This window comes from Triticum aestivum, chromosome 7D (assembly GCF_018294505.1).
Source record: "Triticum aestivum cultivar Chinese Spring chromosome 7D, IWGSC CS RefSeq v2.1, whole genome shotgun sequence".
In the NCBI taxonomy this organism is placed as follows: domain Eukaryota; kingdom Viridiplantae; phylum Streptophyta; class Magnoliopsida; order Poales; family Poaceae; genus Triticum; species Triticum aestivum.
In genome coordinates, this window is record NC_057814.1 from 94,006,800 (window position 1) to 94,021,283 (window position 14,484).

The 14,484-nt window shown below is 46.2% G+C and overlaps 1 protein-coding gene across 1 annotated transcript; it reads left to right on the forward strand.

Moving 5' to 3' along the window:
- Window positions 1-1,669: 1,669 nt before the first annotated feature.
- Window positions 1,670-12,039, forward strand: LOC123170882 (uncharacterized). Its single transcript, XM_044588606.1, has 14 exons — window positions 1,670-1,862; window positions 6,917-7,011; window positions 7,081-7,203; window positions 7,360-7,467; window positions 7,553-7,633; window positions 7,727-7,845; window positions 7,957-8,058; window positions 8,138-8,254; window positions 10,459-10,512; window positions 10,609-10,675; window positions 10,815-10,868; window positions 11,015-11,089; window positions 11,700-11,732; window positions 11,854-12,039. Exons 1-14 carry the CDS (start codon window positions 1,670-1,672, stop codon window positions 11,956-11,958), a joined length of 1,326 nt encoding a protein of 441 aa, XP_044444541.1. The 3' UTR covers window positions 11,959-12,039.
- Window positions 12,040-14,484: the final 2,445 nt, after the last annotated feature.

A 14,484-nucleotide genomic window follows, 5' to 3' on the forward strand; every position in this document is an offset into this window, starting at 1 on the left:
CTCCAACTTCCCTTGCCAAGCAAAATGCTTCCTATATTATGATTGAAAGATCTCTGCAAACGATCGTCCATGGATCATCCAGACACGATGCCTAATTTGAATGACGGGGATTAGCAAAATGATGCAATCTAATGGGTGATTTCAGTATTCCACCCATCGTGCGAGATCGGGCAAAAGGTTGTTGTCACTAGTAGAAAACAGGGCTTTGGTTCGGCCAGAAAAGAGCGTTAATCCCGGTTGCATTACGAACCGGGACTAATGTGAGCTCTAGTCCCGGTTCGAGCGGCTAGGGCACCGTACATGCATTAGTCCTGGTTCAAATGGGACCTTTAGTCCCGGTTGGTGCCACGAACCGGGACTAAAGGATGCGATGCCCATTAGTACCGGTTCGTGGCACCAACCGGTACTAAAGGTTAGACCTTTAGTCCCGGTTCGAGCCACCAACCGGTACTAATGGGGTTTGAGGCATTAGTACCGGTTCATGGCACGAACCGGTACTAAAGGTCCCATTTTCAAATTCTACACCCCCCCCTGGATCGCCTTTTCAGTTTTGTAAAAAGCAAAAGAAAATGATAAAAACTTCAAAAATTAAAATCCTTCCAGATGTAGTTATGTTACTACATGTACTAGTTAGGAAAATTTAAAAACTTAAATTTGGACATGTTTTGCAAAAAGTGTAGGGAAAATGTAAAACGACTATAACTTTTGCATACGATGTCAGAATGAAAATGTATAATATATCAAAATGTTCAGCACGAAAATCCGGATCCGCACCGTCCACTAGTACGGAGCATGGTGGAGGAGCTCGTGGAAAAGATCCTGCTCAGCATTCCGCCGGAGGAGCCGGAGATCCTCATCCGCGCCTCCCTCGCCTGTAAACCTTGGTGCCGCCTCCTCTCCGGCAACGCGTTCCGAAGCCGCTACCTCGCCTTGCATGGAACAGCTCCGGTCCTGGGCTTCCTGCAGAGCTGGGTGGCCAGCGACCCCGAGCGCTTCGTCCCCACAAAATAGTTCTGCCCCCGCAGTCCCATTCCCAAACGGGAAAGCACTTTCGTGCTCTACTGACGCCATGGCCGCGTTTTCTTGGATGCTCGGAACAGCGTGATGAAGCTGTCGTCTGGGATCCCGTGTCCGGGAGGCGGACCGAACTGCGAGAGTCTGACTACTTCTGCACAGCCGCGGTGCTCTGCTCCGTGGACGGCTGCGACCATGCAGCCTGTAACTCGGGCCCGTTTTCTGTGGCTTGTATCGAGGACGAGGGATGTGTGGATGATGATGAACATTCTCTCCTGCGGGCGTCTGTGTACTCATCATACACCCAGAAGTGCACTTTTCCGGCCTGTATTCACATAGGATTTGTATCGGACAACTGCTTCATGGGAAGGCCTAGTCTCCTTATCGGAAAACAACTCTACTTCCTCCTTGATCATGGTTTGGGCATTCTCCGGTATGACTTGAGTCGGCATCGCCTGTCAGTTATGATCTGCCAGAAAAGCTGGTTGAGCACAACCCTCTCCTTATTTCGGGGCCCGGCGGTAGGCTGGGGGTCGTCCACCAGGACCAGCACGGCTTATGCGTCGTGTACTCGAGGTGGAGCATTGATGGTGAGTATTGTTGGCTCTATAGCAGAGCAATTGACCTCAATATGCTTCGCCCCATTGGCCATCCGATGAGCTCACATCCGCCAGTGTTGGCTGGATCTTTGGAGGGCACTGACGTGAGCATTGTCGTCACTGATCTTGGTGTCTTCACATTTGATGGCAAGTCCCTGAAGTTTAAGAAGCTTTCGAGTAAGAAGTACATATATGGTTGGGATTTAGTTGAGCACATCTTTCTCTACACGAGCTTCAACACCATACCAGGTATGTTTACCTTGACACTTCATATATGATTCCCATGTGTACAATTGTTTGATGTGTTCAATTCACCAACACATGCTAAGTTTGCCTTAACAAGATCGCTTAAGCGGTGCCAAGAAATTTTACTGAGTACACTACTGATTGGCATTCTTTGCTTCGTTTAGCACTGGCTGGTGTTGTGGACGACCAAAGAGCTGGTGAGGGAGGAGGTGTTTAAAATGCCGAAGTCTGAATTAATCCCTCGCAAGGCAGTGAAGCATGGGAGTTTAATTTCATCTTTTGGTGCTTCTTCTTATTCGGAGTGTTATCCTACTCTGATATGAGAGTCTTGTTATCTTCACTTATGTTTGCTATGAGAGTCTTGTCCTATGTTTGCTATGAATATATGAGAGTCTTCGCTTTGGTATAATCTTGTTAAGCGTCAGTTCTAAGTTGGTTACCCAAACATATTTTCTCTGTGGCGTATCACACTGAACTTTCAGTAACTTGGTTAAGATATGGCCGTAGGATAGCCAAGTTCTTGTTCGTTCAGTCATTTTGTTAGCCTGTCGGACTGGTCCCTCCAACTTCCCTTGCCAAGCAAAATGCTTCCTATATTATGATTGAAAGTGCTTTGCAAACGATCGTCCACGGATGATTCAGACACGATGCCTAATTTGAATGACGGGGATTAGCAAAATGATGCAATCTAATGGGTGATTTCAATATTCCACCCATCGTGCGAGATCGGGCAAAAGGTTGTTGTCACTAGTAGAAAACAGGGCTTTGGTTCGGCCAGAAAAGAGCATTAATCCCGGTTGCATTACGAACCGGGACTAATGTGAGCATTAGTCCCGGTTCGAGCGGCTAGGGCATCGTACATGCATTAGTCCCGGTTCAAATGGGACCTTTAGTCCCGGTTGGTGCCACGAACCGGGACTAAAGGGTGCGATGCCCATTAGTACAGGTTTGTGGCACCAACCGGTACTAAAGGTTAGACCTTTAGTCCCGGTTCGAGCCACCAACCGGTACTAATGGGGTTTGAGGCATTATTACCGGTTCATGGCACAAACCGGTACTAAAGGTCCCATCTTCAAACTCTGCACCCCCCTGTGGATCGCTTTTTCAGTTTTGTAAAAAGCAAAAGAAAATGATCAAAACTTCAAAAATTAAAATCCTTCCAGATGTAGTTATGTTGCAACATGTACTAGTTAGGAAAATTTAAAAACTTAAATTTGGACATGTTTTGCAAAAAGTGTAGGGAAAATGTAAAATGGCTATAACTTTTGCATACGATGTCAGAAAAAAACGTATAATATATCAAAATGTTCAGCACGAAAATCCGCATACGATTTTGACAGCCTACGGCCTGTTTGCAAATTTTTAGAATCCTCAAATTCTAAAAGAAAAAAAGTTATGCTCAAATTTCAGTTTTTTTGAATTTTTGTTTAATCTGGTCAAACTACTTATTGAAGAAGTATTAATGTTACTAAATAATTATTCAAGAATATTAGTGTTACTAAATAATTATTTCAGTTTTTTTGAATTTTGGTCAAATCTGGTCAAACTGTGGTCAAACAATGGTCAAACTAATTATTCAAGAAATATTAGTGTTACTAAATAATTATTTTAGTTTTTTTGAATTTTGGTCAAATCTGGTCAAACTGTGGTCAAACTATGCGCAAACTACTTATTCAAGAAATATTAGTGTTACTAAATAATTATTGTTTTTTAGAACATTAGTTTCAAACTCAAACAGTGAAATGTGTGACTTCATGCTCAAGCTAAATTCCTGAGGGTTAATAGGATTGACATCTTACTATTGTCAGGAAAACAACAAGTGCAGACCTGGAAACGAGGGAGAATAGAACCCGGAAGTTAAGCGTGCTCAGGCTGGAGTAGTGAGAGTATACCTGGCCATGGGAAGCCCGGCCGGCCGGCCCGGCCCGACGCTGCCCCCGGGCCGGGCTCGGGCCTAGATCTTGAGCCCGAAGGCCGGGCCGGGCCTGGGCCCGTCATTTTTGCATTTCTCTGAAGGTCGGGCCGGGCCGGCCCAAAGCCCGACGGGCTTTTACGTGTTCGGGCCGGGCTCGGGCCCAGGAAACAGGCCCGATGACCGGGCCGGGCCGGGCTCAGGCCTGGGTTTTTTTCGTCGGGCTTGGCTAGGCCCGGCCCGAAGCTAGGCCCGGCCCGAAGCCCGGCCCGGCCCGAAGCCCGGCCCGGCCCGAGGTATGGCTAGGTATAAGTGAGAGGATGGGTGACCGTCCGGAAAGTTAGATGATTTGGAATGATGAGGGGTGATTAGAGATTAGAGGTTTAATTGAGCAGTGATGAGGGGTGATTAGAGATTAGAGGTTAAAATAATTCAGAAATTTGAAAATCAAAAAAAATTTAAAAAAATTTCAGAAAAAAAATCCATAAAATTTCACCAACCGGGACTAAAGGTGGACCTCCAGGCAGCGGCCACGTGGAGGGTCTTTAGTCCCGGTTTTGAAACCGGGACTAAAGGGTCGTTACTAAAGCCTCCCCCTTTAGTCCCGGTTCTTACACGAACCGGGACTAAAGGCCCTTTTTCTACTAGTGTGTCCCTATAGCAGTGCTCTATTATGATTTATGGTATGAAATAGCTACCGAGCCAGGAATGTGTGTGCTTATATATGCTAGTTCGATCTTGCTGGAACATAAGCTATTTACATAAACGTGTTTTTACTCCTGAAATAAGTATGCAAGTTACAGTTAAACTACTAACCATGTATCCCCTGGAAGTTTGGCTACCTTGTAGTTAACCTTGAGCTTTGAATAGATACATTTAAACTACTACTCCCTCCGTTTCTAAATATAAGTTTTTCTAGGGATTTCAATATAAACTACATAAGGATGTGTATAGACATGGTTTAGAGTGTATTGCTTTTAAAAAAAACTAGGGACCTAATTGCATTTTTAGCCCGCTTATGTGTGGGCCCAACTAGTCAGAAACGAGTTTAAACTTGTCGAATCGGGCACTTTTCATACATGGTAGTTTTTAGTCAATGATTAATGAAAAAATGATAGTTTTTTGCACAAATTTATAAAATGGTAGTTTGTAGGCACGGTTTCACGAATTGTGGTAGTTTTTTTTTTAAATACTCCCGGGTTTCAGATTTTAATGTCATCACAAACATGATGCATCCGACCGATGTGGATGCCTTGCCTGCAATCCACACTAACTCCAGCGAGGAGAAATTGCTCACACCTTAGGAGACCAAAATACACACACCATGCCACTTAATATACGCCCCCAAATCCCCACCAATCAAGTAAAAACCTGAACTTGAAGGTACCATGAACGGACTCTTACTCGAAGTAAGTTTTGATAGACTGCTATTTTGTTGTTTGATGCATGGTTCAGAATAGAAAATCAAGGATAAGCTCAAGTTCGAGACGAGAGGGAGGGGGCAGAGAAGCTCACCTGTGCAAGTTGTAGCCAAGGCCAGACATCGTCGTTGCAGCGTGGCGAGCAAAATCACAAAAAGCGCCACCAGTCCCATTCACCTTGGCCATCTTGGATATGATGGGGGGCCACCCTCAGGTCGGCCCAGCACTTGGCCAAATTGCCCACGATCACTGAATCAAAGAAAAGCTTTTTGGCCAAGTGCCTTTGATGGAGGGGGCAAAGGTTGTTTTCTAAGAAAAGATGATACCTAAGCAAAATCATTTTTTTGCTTCAGAAATCATTTACAGGGTACTACTCCCTCCGTTCCAAAATAGATGACTCAACTTTATACTAAAGTTAGTACAAAGTTGGGTCATCTATTTTGGAACGGAGGGAGTATATCTCAGTCAACCTCATGTTTTCTAAGAAAAGCTGATACCAAACAAAATCAGTTTTTTTTGCTTCAGAAATCATTTACAGGGTACTAATCTCAGTCAACCTCAATCAAACATATCTCAATTTCTCAGAAAAAACAGGCCCATGGTAGCTAAGCAGTAATCATGCTATTTTCAAACGTTCTTATAAACTTGATAAAAAAAACTGAAATCGTTTATCGGGTACTAATTCTCAGTCGGTGCATTGGCTCGGAATATGTGACAGTGGGGTGGGCTGCGGCTGCTGCTTTGTTCGGGATCGACGGCTGCCGTGTTGGTCGACTGGATGCATGCAGGTAGACGTGGTCAGGGCATCGGAGCGACGGCGCGGATGACAGACAGCTTGGTGCCACGCCGGAGGCGGGGAAGACGGTACGGCCGATGTTTTGGCTTGTTGGGTCAAGTCGGCCGGGGAGGCGCCGTTTTGGCATATGCATCAGATCAGCTTGGGATTGGGAGACGTCCAGCTCGTTGTGCTCGGACACAAGTACGGTTCCGGGAGAGCTTGGGAGGGCGATGGTTTCGTCTCCTGATCGAGTTTGACCATGAAGGCGTAGGTCGAAAGCTTTGATCGATCCCCGCGGCGGCGCACGAGGTCCACGACGGCGACGACCTATGCACCGGTGGCCGAGCTCCACATCGAAAAAATAAGTCCGGCAGCGCGGACCGACCGGAGATGAAGAAGGAGACGTGGTCGGTTGGTTTGAGGGCCACATATATGCAGCAGTGAGAGACTGAGAGAGGGCAGGCATCCGGCGGCGGCGATTCTTTGGCTTGTTGTTGGGTCAAAACGCGGCCGTGTTTTGGCACGTGCACCTCCATCGTTGCGCTGCCGGAATTGAATGGCTGCCGGAGACACCGTGCCTCCGCGCGACAGCCACTAGTAATTACCTTTTGCCGGAAGTCAACTGCGCATATGCTCTGGATGCGAGTCTAAGGCAGACCATCGATCTTTTCCTCCTCCCTACTCCATCATCTTCCTTCGGATCAAAGACACGCGCTGGCTACAGAGTCGTCGTCGTCGGGCAGTAGATCGTACGTATAATGTCATGGCATAAATCGCAGAGACATTCCTCTCTTCTTCCTGCCCTTCCTGTCAGCACCACAAGCAGAGGCCGTCATCCATCAATATCGATCTTGTAAGTGTCTGCCTTGCAGAATCAGAGTCTTGTTACTACATATATATTGGTGTTCTTTCTTCATATTCCGTGGTGACTGAATAATGTATGCAGTGAGGATGAGATTAGTCCCGGTTCTGTCGGCGTTAGCCATGGTGTCGTTGGGCTTCGTCCTCGGCTTCTCTTTCCCGGCATCGATGACGCCCAATGTATGATAGGAAACAAAAAAATGTTTTTATCTTGGTATATTTGCTTCAAATTAACTTGGCATCATGCAGCTTCAGTGTGGCGTACTGCCTTGGAGCGGCAGCACCAACTCCAGCTCCAGTGAGAGCTTCCTCGGGAGACTCTGGGCACCATTACTCAGGAACAGCAGTAGCACCTCAAATGCCACCTCAGGGGTACATTACAATATTGCATACAGTTCTGAACTTTTTGAAATGATGATCCAGTTTGATTTCCAGCTACATGGTCTCCTGATCAGATCACTGGATCGATGCATGAAGAAATTACACTACATGTTTTCAGATGATCTAAACAGACCTGCATTTCTGCAGATTGTTAATGTTGCAAGGAGACCAGAAGGCGCAGGGAGGTTACCGCCGGGCATCGTGGTTTCGGAGTCCGACCTTCACCTGCGCCGGCTGTGGGGATCCCCGACTCAGGTCTTTCTCGCCTTCTCCGAACCCGGAACTCTGCCATTCCACCCAGCCTTACTCTGAATGACTTGTTTCGGTTCGCGATGCGCAGGACGCGCCGGTTCGGAAGTACCTCCTCACAATGGCGGTAGGGCACAAGGAGAGGGCCAATGTCAATGCAACCGTTCACAAGGTAATTAAGAAGAAACCAACCAACAAGTGGTTTCTGAACTTTGATCATGCTGTCCCGGGCAATGTACTAGTACTTGACTTTTACATAACGCAGTTCTCGGACAAGTTCGACGTGGTGCTGTTCCACTACGACGGCCACACGACGGAGTGGGACGACGACTTCCACTGGTCCAAGGAGGCCGTCCACGTCAGCGCCAGGAAGCAGACCAAATGGTGAGAGCATTCTATTTTTCAGTCAGTCCAAAGAACAATGCAAATAGTATGTCAGTGGCATGCAACCTTCAGAGATTCTGACCTGGGATGTGTGAATGATGATTGACGAAGGTGGTTCGCCAAGAGGTTCCTCCACCCGAGCGTCGTGGCGCCGTACGCCTACGTGTTCCTGTGGGACGAGGACCTCGGCGTCGAGAACTTCAACGCCGAAGCGTAGGATCATCCACCATCCATTCGTGCTGCTGCTTTCTGAACCTAGCTCTGTAATCTAATGGCGGACGGTATGTTGCAGGTACATTGACATCGTGAAGAAGCACGGGCTGGAGATCTCGCAGCCGGGGCTGGACTCGACCAAGGGGAAGTCGGCGTACAAGGTCTCCGTCAAGAGAAACTCCGGCGAGATGCACAAGTAAGCAAGCACAGATTATGCAGGCAGGCAGGAATGACCATGCACACAATTAATCTTCTTGATACATTTTTTATGCATTATCTATGATGATTAAGGATGTGTTAGGTTATCTGCATCGTTTTTAGGCACTTTGCATACTTATCTCAGTTGGGTCTGACTGAGCATATGCAGGCAAAAAATCAACATCTGCATATTGATTGGTTGCCTACATCCCCTCTAGCATGCATGTGTCGAAATGAAAGGCCGGCTGTTTGGTTGCTGACTTGTTTAGGAGGAAACACAAGTCCGGTTGTTTGGTTACATCCAGGACAATTGTGTGATAACCTCCTCCTCGATGTGGTGAGGTTACCAGAGGCACACATGAGGAAACTAAGAACTAAATTAGAGCAACAGAACAAGCTTAGGCACAAACACAAGTCTTAACCACGCATCACAAGTTCTAAACCAACATATTACGATAAGTTTTAAACGAAACCCAAGTCTTAAACCAACAACCAACAAGGAACGGGCAACAGAAGCTCAGGCGGTCACGCCGAAGGCGCTGTCGTACTCCTTGCACTTGGTGACCACCTCCAAGCCCTCGTTGTTGAAAACAATCACCTTCATGGTGTCGGGGTTCAGCAGCTTGAACGTCAGCATGTACCCGATCATGATCTGATAAACAGCGGCGAAGGTGGCCCAACCCTCATCAAGGGTGACCCTGCCGTTGATCACCGTACCCTCCATGCGCAACTGGTGTTCGTCCTGAGCTTGAATTCTACAAGGACGATAGGGAAGTGCTTGGTGAACTCTACAGGCATTGGCAGACTCTCCAGCTTCGGACCAAGGATAACCTTGTAGAACTGGCTTGGTCCGGACTCCTCATGGTAGTGCCCATAGTTCCTTCGCTTGGCGCTTGGGTGTTCTTGCACCGGCACTTCCACAAATGGTGGCACGGCCTCCTTGCCCTTCTCCAATGGTGGCACGACCTCCTTGCCCTTGTCCATCTGCATTATTAACAACACGCAGTTCAATGGTCAGCATTCATTCATATAGGCATAACGCTCCTATATTAACCCACCCTAGTAACCAAGCACCGCACTCTAACCCCCTCTGTTTCAGTGATCGCAAGAAGTTCGAGCACACCAGGGAAGTGTGCTCGAACTTCAGCAGAATCAATGACATGCACAAGGAGGCCGACACTGTGATGAAGAAGGCTACGCCGCACCAGATGAAGACACTGATTCCGGGCCCAGCCAAGGGCGCTATGTTAGTGGACATCCTACCCTGGGCCATGAATCACGCAGACTCCAGCGACGCTGAAAAGAGGGCAAGATGGGCCAAGTACAGGCAGTACAAGGCACTCAAGACCAGCATGCCGCGATGTACTACAATAGGAAGTTCACGTCGCCGGAGGCCGACAACGACGAGGTGCAGATGGTGGCCAGGGCGCTCGCGATAGGCGACCGTGCAAGACACATCGTTCTTGACGAAGACGATGAGGAAGAAAAGAAGATGGCTATGCCCCTCCGCCGCTCGACGCGACTCTAGCGTCACCGCGGTTAGACAAGAAAGTTTGTACCCCAATCCCCACCCCCTATGTAATCGAAAAATGACCTATAATCCCTAGAAGCCGTCGACGCAGAATCGAACGATGGTAGTGTTTTATTCCAATCCGGCACCACCGATGTGTCCATTCCCCTCCCTAACTCTCCAATCGCATGCTCACATCTAATCTAGCCTGAGTCGAAAGCGGTAAATCTACACAGAGGGCGAGGACTTAACGCCATGACCGATGCGCTCTGGTGGAGGTCCACAGTCGCTCCGGTGGTAGCCGTCGTCTTGGATCGTCCTGTTGTCGCTCCGGTGGTCGCCTACGCTGGTGTGAGTGGGGAAGAGGGGAGAGATCGGCGAGGAAGGGAGGTGAGGGTAATTTATGACGACGCGTCTGGAAACAACGCAACTTCCCGGGACCTCAGCCATGCGTGCAACCGCCCACGCCCACGTGCCTAGGGTTGCACCGCTCGGGCCTGGCTCCACAAAAACGGCTGATTTGAGCGTTCCTCTGGATGCAGGCCCAGTGGAGCTTTAATGTTGGTGCTATTCAAGCCTAACAGTGAATGTGGGTAACCAAACGAGCCATTTTCTTTCCGCGCGGGACTGACTGAGATATATATAGGCTACCATACACGTCCGAACTGACCAGGCATGCATGAATGACACAGGACGGATGCAGGGGGGAAGTGGTGCCCCGACGTACACAAGCGGCCGTGCAGCGGGTAATTGTTGATCGTCATCAACACAAGTTCTTCACCTTGTGTCATGTGTATGAAAATCTCAAGTTACTATATGAAGAAGCATGTATGCATGGGCAGGTTCGTGGAGGTGATGGCGCCGGTCTTCTCCAGGGATGCTTGGAGATGCGTGTGGCATATGATCCAGGTACTTAAGCTAGCATGCTGATTCTGCCAGTAGCTCATAATTAATTCTGGATTATTATTTGAACTAAAATAACATTATTATCTTATTTTATTACACAAGTAAAATGAAGAACTTATTTATTTTTAATTTTATTTTGCAGAATGATCTGGTTCATGGATGGGGTCTCGACTACAACTTCTGGAGATGTGTCGATGTACGTGATTACTTGACCATAGATACATACAACATTCTGATAGATTCACTGAAGAACGCTCAAGTTATCCAGAAATTCGTTTCAAAAAATTGTGCACACCTACCATGGCTCACTATTCTTTTTCGTTCTCTGTTTTGAATTGGCAGGACCCTGAAGAGCAATTTGGCATCGTGGATGCACAATATGTTGTCCATCATGGAGTCCCCACACTCAAAGATCAGGTAACGTAACTTCACCGAGTGCTTGCCCATAGGATTCAAACTCGTGTCAGCGGAGAGACACCATCGTGCTTTTGCCGCTAGGCTAGGAGCCCATCCACGTGTTTTGATTCAGTTGCATCCCCTTTTTACGCAAGAAATATATTATTTTTCGACAAAGGGTGAATTATTTTGACTTAAAATGAAGAATCAAGAGGATACAAACACAATAAACATCAAGAGGCCGCAAGAAAGATATTATGTATGGTTGGAGCTTAAAGCATGTTTATTTGAAAAGATTTAGCAAAATATATTGAATTTTCACTACGTAGGAATGATTGTACTGCCGTGTCATCTTGACTGACCACCGATAATTAAAAGCTGGTGACATAATATTTATCAACCACCGTGTCATCTTGATTGACCACCAATAATTAAAAGCTGGTGACATAATATTTATCAAGCACAAAGTCATACATCATAAGTTGTATAAGCAACTTACTACACTACAACGTAAAAGGAGTAATTCGCTTAAAGCATGAACATGTTACATATGAAGTATATCTTGTGTGCATGGCATGCTCTCAGATACTTCTTTTAAATTTTCCATGTTGCTCCCTCGATTTGCATGCAGGGTAACGGAGAAAAGCAAGGAAGCAGGGCTAAGGTATGCAGATATTTACATTTCATTTTTTCCATATAAATATTTACATTACATAGTACTAATTGATTAAGGTAACACGATATATTTCATGAGAATATTAATTGTTGTTATGATTGATGCGTAGATTAAAGACCGGCAATACGAGGAGTGGCACGCCTTTGACTCAAGACTTGACAATGCCGACAAGGAGCTGGCCAACTCTACTGCTAGATCATCATCCCAACCCTAAATTAATTTTCGTATTTACTTAGTTACAAAAGCAATACTGCACAATCAGATAATATGGTTGACTAAACACTGAGAAAACACCACTGGTTTTGTTAATGAACTACTTTTTTGTCCAACGGACCAAGATGGGGTTGAGATGAGGCCATTTTATTTACTTTTTCATTTTCCATTATTGGATTCATTGTTGTACATTTGCTTTTTAATTTATTGGCATGAAGCGTTTACTTGCAACACTTTGTTTTATTATTCCCGAAAAAAACACTTTGTATTATTCACACTGATAAGTGATACTTTTTGTTAACCGGAAGAGAGCGACGTCGCGCGAAACTCACGTATGACTCAAGAGGCCTCCACGTGGACACAAAGTGAGGTTATCAGCAATTTTTAATAAATTGTGAAAGTCAGGACTTGAACCCAAGACCTTAGCTCTGATACCATCATGCACTAGTCAACGCAACCAAAAGTCTGAACTGATGAAAAAAGCTAGTAGTGCAATTCACATATACTGTAACACTGTTCCACTACCATGGCCACACGATGGAGTGGGACGAGGAGTTCCAGTGGTCCAAGGAGGCCGTCCACTTCAGCGCCAGGAAGCAGACCAAATGGTGAGAGCCCCGTGCCTGTCCGTCCTTCTGTCTCCGACGTTTTCTTTCTTCAGTCTGTAGTCCCAGCAATCTTTAGACATTTCTGACCTGCAATGTGTGAATGATGATTGACGAAGGTGGTTCGCCAAGAGGTTCCTTCACCCGAGCATCATGGCGCCGTATGACTATGTGTTCCTGTGGGACGAGGACCTCGGCGTCGACAACTTCACCGCCGAAGCGTAGGATCGTCGTCGATCATCCATATCCATTCCGCATGTAGCTGCTTTCTGAATTTTGATCATTCAGCGACTGTGGGCGGTTGCAGGTACATCAACATCGTGAAGAAGCACGGGCTGGAGATCTCGCAGCCGGGGCTGGACGCCACCAAGGGGCACAAGGCGTACGACGTCTCCGTCAAGAGAAACTCCGGCGACATGCACAAGTAAGCAAGCAGTTGCTGATTATGCAGGCATGCAGGAATGACCATGCAGACAATTAATCTTTTAGGTGCAAGTTTTGATGCACTATATATGATGATTAGCTGATCAGGCATGCTTGAATGACACAGGACTGCAGGGGGGAAGCAGTGCCCCGATGTGCACCAGCGGCCGTGCAGCGGGTAATTGATCATCATCAACACAAGTTCTTCGCCCTGTGTCATGTGTAAGGAATTTTAAGCTAAGATGAAGAAGCATGTATGCATGGGCAGGTTCATGGAGGTGATGGCGCCAGTCTTCTCCAGGGATGCTTGGAGGTGCGTGTGGCATATGATCCAGGTTAATTTTGAGAACAGAGCGTAGCTTAGTGGGCTGGCGCCCACCAAGATTCGAGTCTCGGCTCAAGGGCTTGATGCTCATGGAGTTTTCTTCTATAAAAAAATTACCAACAGGTCTAGCCCAGGTATTATTATTATAGTTATTTTTATTTTATTTTGTAGAATGATCTGGTTCATGGATGGGGTCTTGACTTCAACTTCTGGAGATGTGTCGATGTACGTAGTTACTTGATCATAGATGCACACAGCATTTTCATGGATTCACTGAAGAACGCTTAAATTATCAAGAAAATCGCTTTGAAAAACTGTGCACACCTGACATGGCTCACTATTTGTTGTTTGTTTTCGGTTTTGAACTGGCAGGACCCTGAAGAGCAATTCGGCATCGTTGACGCACAATATGTTGTCCATCATGGAGTGCCCACACTCAGAGATCAGGTAACATAACTTCATCAAGTGATTGCCCACATGATTCAAACTCGTGTCAGCCGAGAGACATGATCGCGCTCTTGCCATTAGGCCAGGAACCCATCCACGTGTTTTGATTCGGGGTCCCCATTAGTTGCATCCCCATTTTCCGCAAGAAAGACAATTTTTTCGACAAAGGGTGAATTTGTTTGGCTCAAAATGGAGAATAAAGAGAATACAAACGCAATGAGCATCAAGAGGCCGCAAGAAACATATTATGTATGGTTGAAGCTTAAAGCATGTATATTGGAAAGATTTAGCAAAATATATTGAATTTTTACTGCATAGGAAGGATTGTACTGTCGTGTCATCTTGATTGAGCACCGATAATTAAAAGGTGCTAACATAATATTTATCAAGCACAAAGTCATACATCATAAATTGTTTAAGCAACTTACTACACCACAACCACTTAAAGCATGAACATGTTACATATGAAGCATATCTTGCGTGCGTGGCATGCTCTCAGATACTCTCTTTTAATTTTTCTGTGTTACTCCCTCGATTGGCATGCAGGGTAATGGAGAAAAGCAAGGAAGCAGGGCTAAGGTATGCAAATATGTACATTTCATCTTTTTATACAAATATTGACATTGCATAGTACTAATTGATTAAGGTAACACAATATATTTCATGAGAATATTAATTGCTGTTATTCTTGATGCGTCTAGGTGAAAGACCGGCAATACGAGGAGAT